This window comes from Haliaeetus leucocephalus, unplaced genomic scaffold (assembly GCF_000737465.1).
Source record: "Haliaeetus leucocephalus isolate CR32 unplaced genomic scaffold, Haliaeetus_leucocephalus-4.0 Scaffold1, whole genome shotgun sequence".
In the NCBI taxonomy this organism is placed as follows: domain Eukaryota; kingdom Metazoa; phylum Chordata; class Aves; order Accipitriformes; family Accipitridae; genus Haliaeetus; species Haliaeetus leucocephalus.
The window spans coordinates 10,894,903-10,908,699 of record NW_010972437.1 but is presented as its reverse complement, the minus strand read 5'-3'; the positions used below and the strand labels follow the sequence as shown (position 1 = coordinate 10,908,699).

General features: G+C 44.6%; 1 protein-coding gene across 2 annotated transcripts; it reads right to left on the bottom strand.

Moving 5' to 3' along the window:
* Positions 1–325: 325 nt before the first annotated feature.
* CHRNA1 (cholinergic receptor, nicotinic, alpha 1 (muscle)) lies at positions 326–9,468 on the bottom strand. 2 transcript variants are annotated; one of them, XM_010566433.1, is made up of 10 exons: positions 9,429–9,468; positions 7,342–7,487; positions 7,156–7,200; positions 7,053–7,067; positions 6,611–6,720; positions 6,178–6,373; positions 5,318–5,555; positions 3,982–4,205; positions 2,437–2,676; positions 342–473 (listed from the first exon to the last, which is right to left on the bottom strand). In XM_010566433.1, the coding sequence occupies exons 1-10, from the start codon at positions 9,466–9,468 to the stop codon at positions 342–344; spliced, it is 1,386 nt and encodes a 461-aa protein (XP_010564735.1). The 2 variants fall into 2 exon arrangements, with proteins under 2 accessions (XP_010564743.1, XP_010564735.1); XM_010566441.1 differs by lacking the exon at positions 7,053–7,067 and having other exon boundaries at positions 326–473.
* Between the last annotated feature and the right edge of the window lie 4,329 nt (positions 9,469–13,797).

Sequence of the window (13,797 nt, the reverse complement as noted above, 5' to 3'; positions counted from 1 at the left end):
AGCTAAAGCTTATTAACACTGCTATTGATTTCACTGGAATTGTATCTGTGGGTTACGAAGTCAGACAGACTTATTAATACATTAACATTTTTAATAAATGGATCAAAAGCTGGCTGACAGCCATTCAGTCTACCAGTAACACAAGTGTTTCTTTCTGGCAATGAAATGCCACTGAGCAGCAGCTCAGAAGTGCTAAGTTTGGAGCCTTACGTTTTACTATCCCTGCTTTTTCCCGGCAGGGACTGATTCCTGTCTGTGAAGCTTTCAGAGACTGGCCAGGTTTTGATGGTTAAGATGCTTTCAGATGCTGACCAGGGTAGCAAATAGTTTCCAGCTGATGTTCATCCTTGCTGATTTAATTCAATGAGGCGACCAGCAAATACAGCTAATGTTCCTATAATACAAACTAGCATAAATATGCCAAGGAGAAGATGATCAACCACCATTGCAACGAACTTCCATTCTTCTGCAGCCTGGGAAAGAAACAAAGGAGATGGTAAAATCTCTGCAGAGCCATGTTTGTTATGGGTGTTCTTGTAACTTACCCCTTGAACAAGGGAAAGGCTCTGCCTTAAGTTCCACTATTATTATGCAAAAAAATATTCATTTTCTTCTCAAAAGCAGGTCAGTGGTTGAGAAAGCCTAAGCTACCTAGAAATGCAAGTTTCCAGACTAAAGTGTTAAGAATCCCAGGCAATTTGGTGAACAATTTCATTAAAAAGAAACGTTGAAAAGCTTAATTTTTAGTCAAACGGTTGCTTTTGAAAGAGAGTTTAAAAAGTTGAAAGCAAAACACTTAGTTTGATCTAACTGGCTTTTGTTTTTCTATTGCTTTTTCATTCTCTTGGGATACCTAAGCAATTGTCATTAATTTAGCTCTAGTCTCTGCTTTCCATGCCTAGCATACACTCTAAGGTCTGGGAAAACCTTCTCTGTAGATCCCTTAGTCTTTTTTCCAGTTGTGGGATACTGTGACCACTTACTCTGCGACCACCTTTTCACTGGGTGCTTTTGTGGGAACCCAGCACCGTAAGATTGAGCAGAGTGCGAGGTGCTAAGTGCAGCAGGGCACAGGATTTTCACCCTGTAACTCTGCTTTACGGAGCGATACGTACTGGCCTAAGACACTGTCTACTTCTGCCTTAGTTGCCCCACAAGTAGAAGAGGGTGTTGTAAATTATCTAGAGGACACTGATAATCAATACTGTTTTCAGGTGCTTCATAAGCGCCTAAGTGAATGCAACAAAGCAGCAGCCTTCAGAAGTCACAACCTTCAGTTTATTTGGGGAACTTGACTTCTGAAATCCCCTGGAAGTGATATCAGTGGTGCCCAGATGACACAAGCATCTGGGCACCACTTCCGAAGCAAGCACTTGCCAGTAACCCGAAGACCCTCCTTGTAAGCCTAGGAGGAAGCGAAGCCCAGAGGCACTGAAGCCACCCCAGCCCTGCTGAAGGTAACACTTTATCTGCAGAGAGGCACAGGAGTCATGTGGAACATGAGACTACAGCCAGAGCCTTTCCACATGCTCCAGGAATTCGGTCACAGGAACAAACACTGTGGTGCAAATCCTGCCCATGGGATGGAGGCGCCTCCTTTCCAAGAGCATAGCCAAATTACTGTCCCACAGAACTCTCTCCCCATCTTCAGGCTAGCCTGCAGCTCAACAGGAAAGGTCTAGGATCACTTAGAAAGGTGAAGTCCCAGGACTGAATTACCCATGCAAAAGCTGTGTGAGCTGTGATAACTGAAATAAAAGGAGGGGGTTAATTGTGTTGAATCTACTAGAAGGAGGCAGAGCTAGGTTTTCCTGGGGAACACTGCCATATGTGACTCTACACACATTTATCCTTCCTTTGGCTTGCAATGTGGAAAAAGTCAGTCATCAGAGTAGCTCGTGACATGCTTCACTTGCAGGGACTAGTTGTAGCATACAGGAATAAAACAAAACGTTATCGAAATAAGAATTATCATTTGTAAGTTACATATAACACTTCTCAGATAAAACTACTGGCCTTTTGGAGTTTTGCTTGCTTCCTGGCTTTTCAAAAGCAACAGGAGCTGGCTTATTGCAGGGGGAAGATGCCCGAGTGAGAGACAGGAGGAATGTATTTTGGAACTTGCTTACGGTTCTTGAAACTGCTTTGCTACTCACAGACACCTCATCTCTGTGGCTTCACATACCACGTTTAGAAAACCTTAGCACTGACACTCTTTTTTCAAATGTTCTTTTTTGGGCGGCCAAGATGCAATGGTCATCTGCAACAATTATTTGTTGCTCCTCGTTGACTGCATCAAGGGGAGAAGACTGTTGCCTGCTAAAGCCAGACCAGGGCTTGAAGTGGTTTTTTTTTTAAGGTGGGGATATTTTGCCAAAAAAATAAGATGTAGCAATTTGAAAGCAAGAAATGAATCATGAACAAAAAATGCCTTACGTTACTGGCTTCTTGGTCCGATTTCATCGTTTCCGCAATGTATTTGATTCCCTCTATAGCATTTTTCACATCTGGATTTTTGGTAAGTGGGGAGTAGAAGTTGACAGGCACAGAACCTGGCTTCCCAGAAATTTCAGAAATATCAATATCTTCTGCAAAAATATTTTTGTCTTGTTTATCCCTGGATGGTCGTTTCATTGTAGAGAAAAACATGATGTTTGGGATTGTGTCAATAAAGATCTGAAAACAAAGAGGAAGACAACGACAGTTGCTGGTTTGCGGGGCTGCGTTGCAGACGCAGCTGCGTACTGAACAAAGGCAAGCCTCTCTGGTCACAGATCCCTTCCCGTGCTGGATCGGCTACAGATTCCCTCTCAGAGTATGTCACAGCCCGTGCCTCAGTCACACTGGGGCTTTTGTCAGCCTTATGTCCTGGGGCAGATTAGGGCACCCGCAGGCCTGTCACACGTTCTCTGGAAACCATTTTCCCCTGCCATATAGCCAACATCTACACATGAAGGGGGCTGCGACGTCCCGGAGCAGATCCTCAGGTGGTGTGAACTGACAGAGCTCCATCAATCTCATCTAATTTAGAACATATTGCTTAAAAATCTGGCTTGAAAAATGGACTACAAAAGATCTCTTTTGGCTACTTATGTTTGACTTTGCTATTACAAATGTTTGTTATACGTGCATATAAGGTTTACAATAATTTCCTTCGGAGTAACAAAGCTTGCTGCCAGAACGATTTTAAGCACATGCAGTGTTTGCCTGTTGAAATCTCCCTTCTGCAGGGATTGTTTGTGCTGCAGAATGAATCTGATGTAAGCTGTAGCCTTAAAAGTATAATTAGAAATACACAGAACAATCTCCTATTCATGTCATGGTTTAATATGCACCCAGGCAGGCTTAAAAAAATGCAAGAATAACTGAATGGGTCCTCTTTGGTACTGTCTCCTTGGCAAAGAACTTGTAATGATAGACATCCAATTTTTTCTACATCTTGTGGTTACTGTTCAGACTACTGTGCAAGGATCTCCTTGCTTCCAAGAACTACAGAGCAACTGTATTTACTGGAAAAGCATGGAGAAGATCATAGCTTTTGCTAAATTGTCTTTCGCAAAATGGGATGCCGAACGCAGGTATCTCCAATGGCCTTTGTGCTCTGTCTGCACTTACATGGACTGGTGCATTTGGCCACTGGCAGGCAGCAGAGCTTTACCGTCAGGAGAATCAGACTAGGAAATGTAATTTGAATCCAGCTGGACATTTTCTTTTCCCTGTACTTTCAGCTGCCTGTGTTTTGCCTCATCTGTTCCCTGCAAGACTCTACCCCAGTGGACAGTTTTGTTACTTAAAGGAGCACTTTAGCAGTCTTGCTGACTTTATGCACAGCTAAGTAGTTAACACTGGCTCTTGTGCCTAGAGAGATTTAACGTGATGCATTTACTTCCCCAATTCTTGTTGACTTTTATTAGAAAACCTGCCAGTAAAATATGGAGTGCTCAGTGGAAACCAGGAAACATGGAAAGCCATAGAGCTCACCTTCCTGACCCAGTGCGGCATGGTGTGAGTGCTTGGGGAGCGGTGGTGGGTGTTGATGACGATGACTGTGATGATGATTGAAGCGATGACAAACACCATTGTAAACAACATGTATTTGCCTATCAGAGGCACTGCACTGGAGGTGGAGGGAATCAGCTCCACAATGACCAGAAGGAACACAGTCAAAGACAGCAGGACAGAGATGCTGAGAGTCATTTTCTCACCTGCCATGCAAAAAAAACCCAAAACACAAACAAAAAAAACCCCGCAACAAAAACCACCATTGCTGCTCCTATCATTCAGTACAGACTATTCACAGAAGTACATGTGTGTGCATCTGGAGCGCAATCATCTCTCCCAGCATCCAAAGCAGTAACTAGGCGGGCCAAACCTGAGAGCCTAAGAGCATCAGCTCCAGCATTAAAGTGGGAATCACCACCTACGACTGGGCTGAGGTATGGGTGATGGATACAGAAAGCTTACTTGCCAGGAGCACTTCATGGGCTGCGCATTTTGAACGATGAAGTATATGCACCTGATTAATGCTTGCTCCACAGCCTCCTGGGGGTTCGCTTGCCTGCCTTACTCTCTGGCAGGCTCATGCTGGGCTGAGTAGGCAGACAAAAATCACATCTGACACCAGAGGTCAGTTGCTCTTTGAGGTCTTCCAGTATGTAGGATGTCAAAACCGAACCACAAAACGTGATTCACACATCTTTTTTCTGTCAAGTTCAACTTTATAGAAAGTTTTCCACTAAAAAAAAATACCTCAAGTATTTCATAGAAGGGGCTTAATGAAATTAAGCAGTATGAAAAGCTGACACAAGGTAAAATGAATGAAGCAGAGGAAATGGTTGCAGGGAGCAAGAGCTACTCAGCAGGGACAAAGGAGGCCAGAAGCGTCCAGGATTACTCTTTGTGTCACACGAAGTAATTTCTGTGAATGGATAACAAGCTCTTTGCTCTAATACCACACCAAAGGGCCCCACTCACCCCTTGTGTGTTCACTTACTGCATGATGTACTAACACGCTAACTACCTACCTATGGCAAAACATAAAAAACAACTAGCTAGATCTTTGTTTTGCAGAAGTTAACTGGCTAGTTAAGCAGTGACTTCTGTGGGAAATCAGCCCAATTTATTTATATGAATAGTTTCAGCTTTCAGCGCTTACGCTTTATTTGCAGAATGTTTGGAGCCGTTATTCTGATCAGAAACATCCAGTTTTAGTAAGTGCTGCCCTTCAAGTTGGCTGGTGATTTCAAACACTCAGAATATCTCAGAAACTTGTTAGAAGAACAATTTCTATGGCAATAGTATGAATAAATTCACATACCTGAATCTGTGGGTAGGTAAAAAACTAAGCCGGTTAAAAAGGAAAAGAGCAGGCAGGGAATGATGACATTCACGATGAAGTAGAGAGGCAGACGCTGCATGAGGAAGTGGTAGGTGATATCCAGGTAGGGAGTGTCAGGGCAGCAAGCGTAGTAAACCCAGTGCTTCCAGCCACGGTAGTCCTTCATTACCCATTCCCCGCTCTCCATGAAGTTACTCAGATCTGGACGATCACTCTCCTGACAGCAAAAAAACCCAAGTTCTTAATATTAGATGTTCTGAACAAAATCAAAACTTGGCAGTGGCTCAGGAACAGGATCGCCAATAACTCAGACACTTCATGTGTTTTTGTGAGCAAACCACTTTGTGTATGTTATTTTGCCTTAGAGTATCATCCTCTACACAGCATTCAACTAAATATTTTACAGAAACAGTCAAGGATAGTCAACTAAGAGAAAGACTGATTAAATATTTACAGGTAGGAGACGTACCTGAGGGGACAGGGAAAGAGTCCTTGGAAATGGAAAGTCATGAGCAGAGAAAAAGCACCTCCCCCAAAAAAAGGTAAGCAAAAAAACCCAAAAGCAGAACAGGCAGCACCATAAGAAGTGGTGTGAAGCTGTCAGAGGATAGACAGGTAGGAGACTTAGTTAGGGCACGGGAATTATGTGTATGGAGGATTTTAGAAGCCAAAGCAGGAAATTTTGTGCTAGATCTATAAATAGGGCTTTCATATTTTACAGGTAGTGCCTGGTTGTTTTTTCAGTCAAAACAAGGTTATATTCTATTCTAAATCTGAGATTTCCCTAAAAACATATCCACGTCTTTACTGCTTTTCCCAATTGCAAACTCTTTGCTTACCGGGTTAATAACAACCATTGTACCATCGTATGTCCAAGTTCCCAACTTCATACTGCAGTTCTGCTGGTCAAATGGGAAGTGCGTGACTATAATTTCACAGTAACTTTTAAAAATAGCTGGTGGCGTCCAGGTGATCAGGCCTGTGTGCTCCAGAAGGACTTTGGTGTATTTAACGATGGCAAAATCACCATCTGCGCTGCAGAAGGAACAAGGACATTAACAGCAATATGGGCAGCATAATTAACATAGTCACAAAAGGATTTCTCTGGCTGTGGATTGACTGGTCCCCCCAGTGCCATTGTGCCCGCTCCTGGAGAAGCTTGCTCTGACGCGTGCTGCCCACGGGCCCAGATGCCGTGGGACAGCAGCCCTGCCATAGTGGTGCCAGGGGACAGAGCTACCCCTCCCTCCCCAGGCAGCTGGCACCCCTTACTTGTTGTAAAGAACAAGGTCTGGCCGCCAGATATCGTCTGAGGGGATGCGGATTTTTTTCACACCGCCATAGTCGTCTGGATTCCACTTGAGGTTGACGTCTGTCCATTGCTAAAGAGGGAGGATTTCAGCCACTGAGAGCCTCTTCCAGCACTTCTGGGGGTAGTTTTGGTACTTCCTAGAAACATGCACCTCCCTGGCTTTGGGACTTGCAGGTAAGCATAAACACGCTAGTGGGACCCCCAGCTAATTTTTTACATTAACTTAAATTTTGGTTTAAGAAGCTCATTAAAAAAAAAAAAAGAAAATAATATAAAAGCTAAATATACCAGAAGTGTACTGTTTGAAATACAACACAAAATGCTTTTCTTAAAGCTCTTAGTGTCTAGCACATTCTGTTCTTGAGACCCCAGTAAGAAGAAATGCTCTGCTAACTGACCCACCTGTCCAAGTTGCCCCTAAAAGTATAACAGAGTAGTTAATTCCTGGCTGTGCCTCACGCATTTATTTGAATTGGATGAAATGGTTAGCAATATTTAGAGTTACCTGTTTCAGGCGTACATTGGTTGTCACAATCTGATTTACTTCATCCTTAAAAAAAAGAAAGAAAAGAAGGCAGTAGCAGCAAACATCAGGATTAAAGGAGAAAAATTGTTTCCTTAGGAAAACGACACCGGTCAGCACTATCACGTAAGCCAGTGGTTCAACATGTACCACACGTTTATACCATACCACGCTAATAAGCTGAATGAGCTGCAGCCCGACGGTGACGACAACGGCGTCCCGATGGTCCTCCACGGGGCGCACCACCTTGTTGTAGTCCCTGAACAAGTCCTCAACGAGGCGAGTCTCGTGTTCATAGCACAGGGCCAGGCCAGCTGCAGAACAGCAGGGGTTGCGTCAGTGAGATGGGACAGGGAACAGGCTACAGCGCCATCAGTCTGAGGTGGGCACGAGGGAAGTACTGTCAACAGCAAGCCACTGGCGATGGGTTAACTCCAAGACCTCTGTGTGACTCCTCATTTCAGGTGTGCATTATGTGCATTGCAAATACTGTCAGCAGGGGTAACTACCTATCTGATCTGGAGGTCGGTTTAGGAGTAAGGCAACAACAGCCTCCAACCAGGAGATGAGTGAAAACGAATAGCCATCCATGACTGTGGACATCAGACTGAGCATTAGGAATCTCCTCCAGGCTCTCCCAACCCACAACTGTGCTTACATGCAATACTTGTGGACAGTTAAGCACACAGAATACCCATAATCAGGGATTCCTGATGTTGTCTTCTCCACCTTCAATTCCACGGACTTGCCTGTAAGAGTAATGTTAAAGGACAGGGCCAAGCACAACAGTCATTGAGGTGAAAGCCTCATCCAGACTCCTTGCATCTGAAGTCTAAGCAGAGCAGGAGCTCCTCTCCACGATGGCAGTCGCTCACGTTGTGTTCGTGGTGAGAGAGCAGGAAACCATTCACAATGCGGTCTCATATCTCCCTGTCCTCAGGGAAGGTCTCAACCTGTCCTTGGAGAGATCTGCCCACAGAGTGCTCAGCATGACTCGGCAGCGCTACATGAAAGAGCCCTCGTAAGAAGGGCATCATGAGTGAAAATAGGTAACAGCTTTGTTCTAGCGCAGCTTTAGCAGTGCGTGTGCGTGGCATTGTACTCCCAAGGGGTGAGGGCTCAGATTCCCACCTCACAGAAAAACGGACGAACACCATTTCCAGGCTGCCTGTTGCAGAACAAGCAGCCGCATCACATACCCAGACTGTAGCTGCTTCACTGTTACCGGGGAGTAAAGGAAAGGGAAATGGGGGCTTGGGGATGTTTTTGTATGTACCCCCTTTTAAAGGTAGTGAGAGGGAACAGAACAGCTGAGCCTCGCCACAAGCATTTTTGGCAGATCCCATCCTTGCCTTCCCGTCTCTCAGTTTGAATCCTGGGCCATTGCAGTCAACAAGAATTTTGCTGACTCCAACCTAAGCCAGGATTTCCCCTTGTTTCCTCACTGACTTTTCATCAGCTCCTTTTATACAGTTGAGCTGAGATTCCAAGGATTCTGTCTCAGCCTTGTCCTGCCATGAGATGATATTAAAATACTTGGATGCCATTGAGAAAAGCTGTCAGCCGCAGCCAAGCACTGCTTGCTTACCCTGCCAGGAGGCTGGGCTGGGGTGGGCAGGAGTCGTCTTTCAATTTTTAGATATGATGCTGTGATCATAACTTAAGTCAATATCTTTGCTATGCTTTATTAATCCAATTAAAATCCTTCCCATTGCTACCTTCTAGTGTGGCTTGGTAGGAATTTAGTATGCTGTTTGAATTTGGTGAAAAGTTTTTAGGATCACAAAATACGTATTCTTTTAAGGGACAGTTTAAAAGGAATTATCCTGATACAACACATGCAGCTGCAAATCAATTCTGCTTCCTTGTCAGCAGTGCCACAACTTAATGAAGGTTCTTGTGATGAATTTTTACATTTCAAGCCACGTTTAGTAGATCCTTTCATACATTTTGAAATACACGTAGCACTAGAGTGAACGGGAACATGGCAAAAGATGCCAGAGAGAAAAATAGTTAAGCACAAAAACTTCTCACTTCAAAATATCTGGTGTCTGAAATTACAAATTTCTGAGCTGTTACAAATACACTCCAAAGCTCTCATTGAACAGATCTGGTGTGTTCATAAAACCTTATCAGCAGGACAGACTGCTCCCAGAACACACATTTGCTCATACCAATGTATATGCAAAGCCCTGGTCCTGCACAGTCAGGAAGGAGCTGACCCCCATTCAAGGCAATGGCTGGAACATGTTTACCTGCGGAGATGAGGAGGAGTACACGATGCACCTTCATCATCCCAGCTCCCTCTTGCTGCAGTCATACGGACGGAGGCACACACGAGGCGCCTTTAAGGTCTCTTCAGAGGAGGGCTGTGCTGCCTCCTGCCAGGGTGCTGGTGAAATATAACCACCGAGGTATTGATTTACAGCACCTGTTTTTAGGAATGACAGCTGAGGGCCACTGCACTGCTGGGTTGGAAATGGGAGCATAGTGTGTTTCACCAGTCAAGTATCTTCTGCAGTTTACAGAAGGTAATTTTTTTCTAAGTGGCAATGTGATCTGTGACTTAATAAACAAATAAATATATAAATAAAGATAAGAAAGAATTATCTGTAGAGTAACTGAACATCTCGGTGAGATCTCGGAAACTTCCTGAGCTGGAGAACCAAAGCTGTGCATCACCCTTTGTGACCAGAGCAACTTGCCAGATTTGGGATTTTGTTTCCCCAAGGGAAAACAGATTGCAGTCATTTATTTCTGATACACCCTCACCAGAGTACAGACTGCACACTGGGATGAGGCTGCCCCCTTTGCTTCACAGATGGATGAGAATTCTTTGAAGAAATGAACAAATTTGTTCAAGAGAGATCAATCTCCTTGAATCTACAGGGATTTTTAGAAGGTATTCAGTAGAGTCGCCCCCTTGAAAGCAGTTAACTAACCTAAGCATCCTGAAGTAAGAGGGAAAAATCCTCCCATAGATACCTCTGTAGACTTACTGAACTGTGAAAGGTGAAAGGTAGGAATATGATTGGTTTCTATAGCAGGGCAGATCCAGTGGATTCCTGCAGGGCATGCTAGTGTTTGCTCATTATTGTCATAACTCACCTGGAAAAGGGGTGAAAAGTGAGGTGTTTGGTAATAATAATCAGTTATTCAGGCTAGCAAAGAAAATGACCAACTGTGAAGAATTTTTATATATATATATATCTCTCCCTCTATATATATATATATCTATCTCATATATATACGATGACCTCCTCTGAGCTCACCAATACAGCTCAGGAACAAAATCTTGAAATAGATAGTTCTGTGAAGTGCTCAGCAGCATGAGAAAAGCCAGTCCATCAGTTCCTAGGACAGGAGATGAAGAAAACTGGAAAGATGCAACTATAAATCCATGGTGTCCTGAGTGCTCTTTGCAGCTCTGGTCCTCTGGTTTCAAAAGGAGACTTGGAAAAGGCCCAGGAGAAAGTGACAATGACATCCACGGTACAAACTGGCTTCCGTACCTGGAACAGATAGGCAGTATGAACCTTCAGCCCGGAAGAGAAGCCAGGAAGAGAAAGAGCTTTGATGGGGTCTGTAGAATCCCAAATGGTCTGGAGAAGGCAGATTTGGATTCGGTCACTGTCCCAGTGCAAAAAAGTGAGGGCATTGAGGGAAACTTGGAGTTGGCAGGCTTAATCAAGATGCTCCTTCACACAGTGTGACTGCAGCGGAACGCGGTGCCACAGGAGTGTCTGGTTGCCAGAAGTTCATGTGCATTCCAAAAAATCAGTTTGATAAATTAATTTCATACTATTAAATAAAACAAAGAAGTCTGTCACAGAAGTCCCAGAGTCACAAGTCACAGGAGGCTGGGGCAGTGTCCTGGGGAAATATTGCCTAATACTTAAGCTGTTCTTGCACTTTTCCCTAGGCACCTGCTGTTTGGAAACAGGACATTGCACTAGGTGACCTGCCACAATCATTCTTACACACTGCTCCAAATGTCTTTTTCCAGAAAACATTGCCCACAAAAACCTTTCTTAGCTCTGCCTCTGGGTGACACCAGACGTACTTTCTATTTCTTATGGCTATCCTTTGTGCTGTCTGCCAGCTGGTTTGGTCTTTCATGCTGGATGCCTTTATTATTATTTTAATTAATTTATTTTTTTTTAATCACTCCCCCTCACCAACTTAGCATTCAACCTCCGCATTCCCATTTATCCTCCAGTAAAAGCTCTCCATCTACATAACTCTGGCCTTGTCCCTGGGCTGTGCCTTGGCCAGCAGCTCCCCTTGTTGCAGCTATCTTATTTCAAACAAGCGGCTGGCTGCTTCCAACCTTTATCCCGGGGCCGGGCAGCTGCCGTGCCCAGTGGAGATACAATTGCACGGAGGCACTGCAGGAATGCTGACGATGCCCCTCCTGATCCTCCCGGGGTCTCTCAAAGCATTCCTGCCCACCCAAGGCAGGGCTGGCAGGTTTGCTCCAAAACAGATGTAGGAGAGCATTACCACAGTCTTTGGCAAATTGTAGCTCTCGGGTAACATAAATTTCTGTCCCATCCTCCCCGCCAAAAAAAAAAGGTCTGGCTGCTTGGAGTCGGCAGGATGCAGAACCTGTAGGAGGCCCACAAAGTCTGCAGCTTCAGCAATGGATTATTTCTCTTGCAGCTGAGCTGACCCGAGAACAGCCCCCCAACCTGGGAGCCAGCTACTCCTCTCTGGCTGGAAGTCAGAGCTCGCGCTGGAAAAGGCAGGAGCAGGTATTTGGAGAAGGCCTTTGGGGAGCGACAGCCTGGCTGCAAGGCATGTTCACTGGCAGAGACACAAGACTATTTCCCTCCCCCAAAAATCAAGGCAACCTGAGCTTCTGCAGTTAAATACGGACAGAGAAGTGAATGCTCCCTGTTGTTGTTGGGGGAATGTGACCTGTCATGACTGAGGTGAAAAAGCAAGGGGAGGGGATGAACTATATCGAGTGCCTGAAATTGATCCTTTGCTGTGAAGGTTGGGTTGTTTGTTTGTTTTTTTTTCCTTCAGAGCATGGAGAGTTTTTTTGACAGCTGTTTTGTTCCCCTTTTCATGTCTACCTCAACTCCAAGCTTTCTGGCTTGTTTTGTGAGCCCCCACCCCGACCTCAGCCAAACGCACTTTCCACCATGCTAATGGCAGACCAGTCTCATTCCTATCAATTGGAAAGAAGCAGAACTCGCTGCTTGCTGAATTTAGGGCATAGCTCCTTTCATTCATGTACCAGGAGCAAGTGCTGCCAGGGCTTGTGCCCGCTCCAGCCTGAAGTCAGCCAGCCACGAACAAGTGCTACTGCAGGTAAGTCTCTTTGGCAGGGCGATATCATACGGCCACGTTACAAGTGAGCAGAATCCCTAATGCTTTTGGAAGAGCGAGGAATACAAGATTTTCACTGAAATCTTTGTCGCAGAATTGCGTGCATAAATGCAACGCCCAACTAGAAAAAGCAGACACAGGAGGCCCCAACGGCTGCAGGGCCAGCAGGGCCAGCATGGGAGAAGCAGAAGTGAAATTAATAAAAAGAATAGAGAAAACGGTAGGTATTACATGAGGGAGATCAAGGGCACAAAAGCTGAAAAATAATAGCAGCGTTCATTTGGGGGTTTTTAGCTTCCAAATGCAGTATATGCATTTTTAAATGCATTTTAGTATCAGAAAAATGGCATTGTGGGTGACAGTGGATCATGGCAGCACTGGATAAGAGAAGGCAGATGGTTAGATAAGCAATTTGTGAATTTGCCATGTGTTTGTTACCAGATTGCCCCGAGTTATAGACAGTATGGCACACATTTCCCGCTGGAAGCCATCTCACAGAAGGCTGGCGGCTCAACACGATTGCCACCAGATGGCAACAGATGGCTAAAAAAGATGCAGTGGGCACACGCCGGGCATTTGCGAGAGAACGATCGCAAACAATCCTTTGCAAGAGCAAAACAGAGGGAGTAAATATTTCCTAGAAGAAATGCATTCAAGGAATTAACGGCAGTCTTGAGATGCTAATGGCCTGTACCTCCCCTGTTTACTCCACCGCGCAGAAGAACAAGCTAAGCATTAATATACACATTAGTACGTATTGACAGAGAGGATTTAATTCCACAAATCAAGAAATTCAAAGTTGCAGTTTTCCATACCGAAACACACCTCAGCCATCCTGCAAATATATTTTATCCCCATGAGTGTTTGTAGCAAATTTGTTTTCAGCATATCTTTTCTTTGTTTTCTATTACACAGGCCAAAGGAATTAAAAATACCAAAAACTTACTCAAAAGTGGTGATCTTAACCTCTGCAGTTACAGAGCTTACATATTATAGCATAGACATGGTGCACATTTATCTAATCAGAAGGATGCTTCTGAAAAAAAGGACTTGAGTCTGGAAAGAAAGAGAACAAGGAAAAGGTCCACAGTCAAGCAGAGAAACCACAATCACAAAATACATAGTTAGATCAGTGGCACAAGGGTTGACCTAGTGCAGGTGAGGAGAAACACTGCTCCCCTTTAAACAGGCATCAACCCTCACGGTCACAGTGCTCAGACAAAAATGACACTGGCAACGGAGGCTCATGTACCCAGCGTGAGCAATGCAGGTGCAGCAGTGAGAATG

Coding starts and splice junctions, on each gene's coding strand:
- CHRNA1 (XM_010566433.1), bottom strand. CDS start 9,468: ATGATGAAGGTGCATCGTGTACTCCTCCTCATCTCCGCAG. Junction 4,206..5,317: donor TTACCTACCCACAGATTCAG/GTATGTGAATTT, acceptor TTTGCATGGCAG/GTGAGAAAATGACTCTCAGC. Junction 2,677..3,981: donor TGCCGCACTGGGTCAGGAAG/GTGAGCTCTATG, acceptor CTTTGTTTTCAG/ATCTTTATTGACACAATCCC.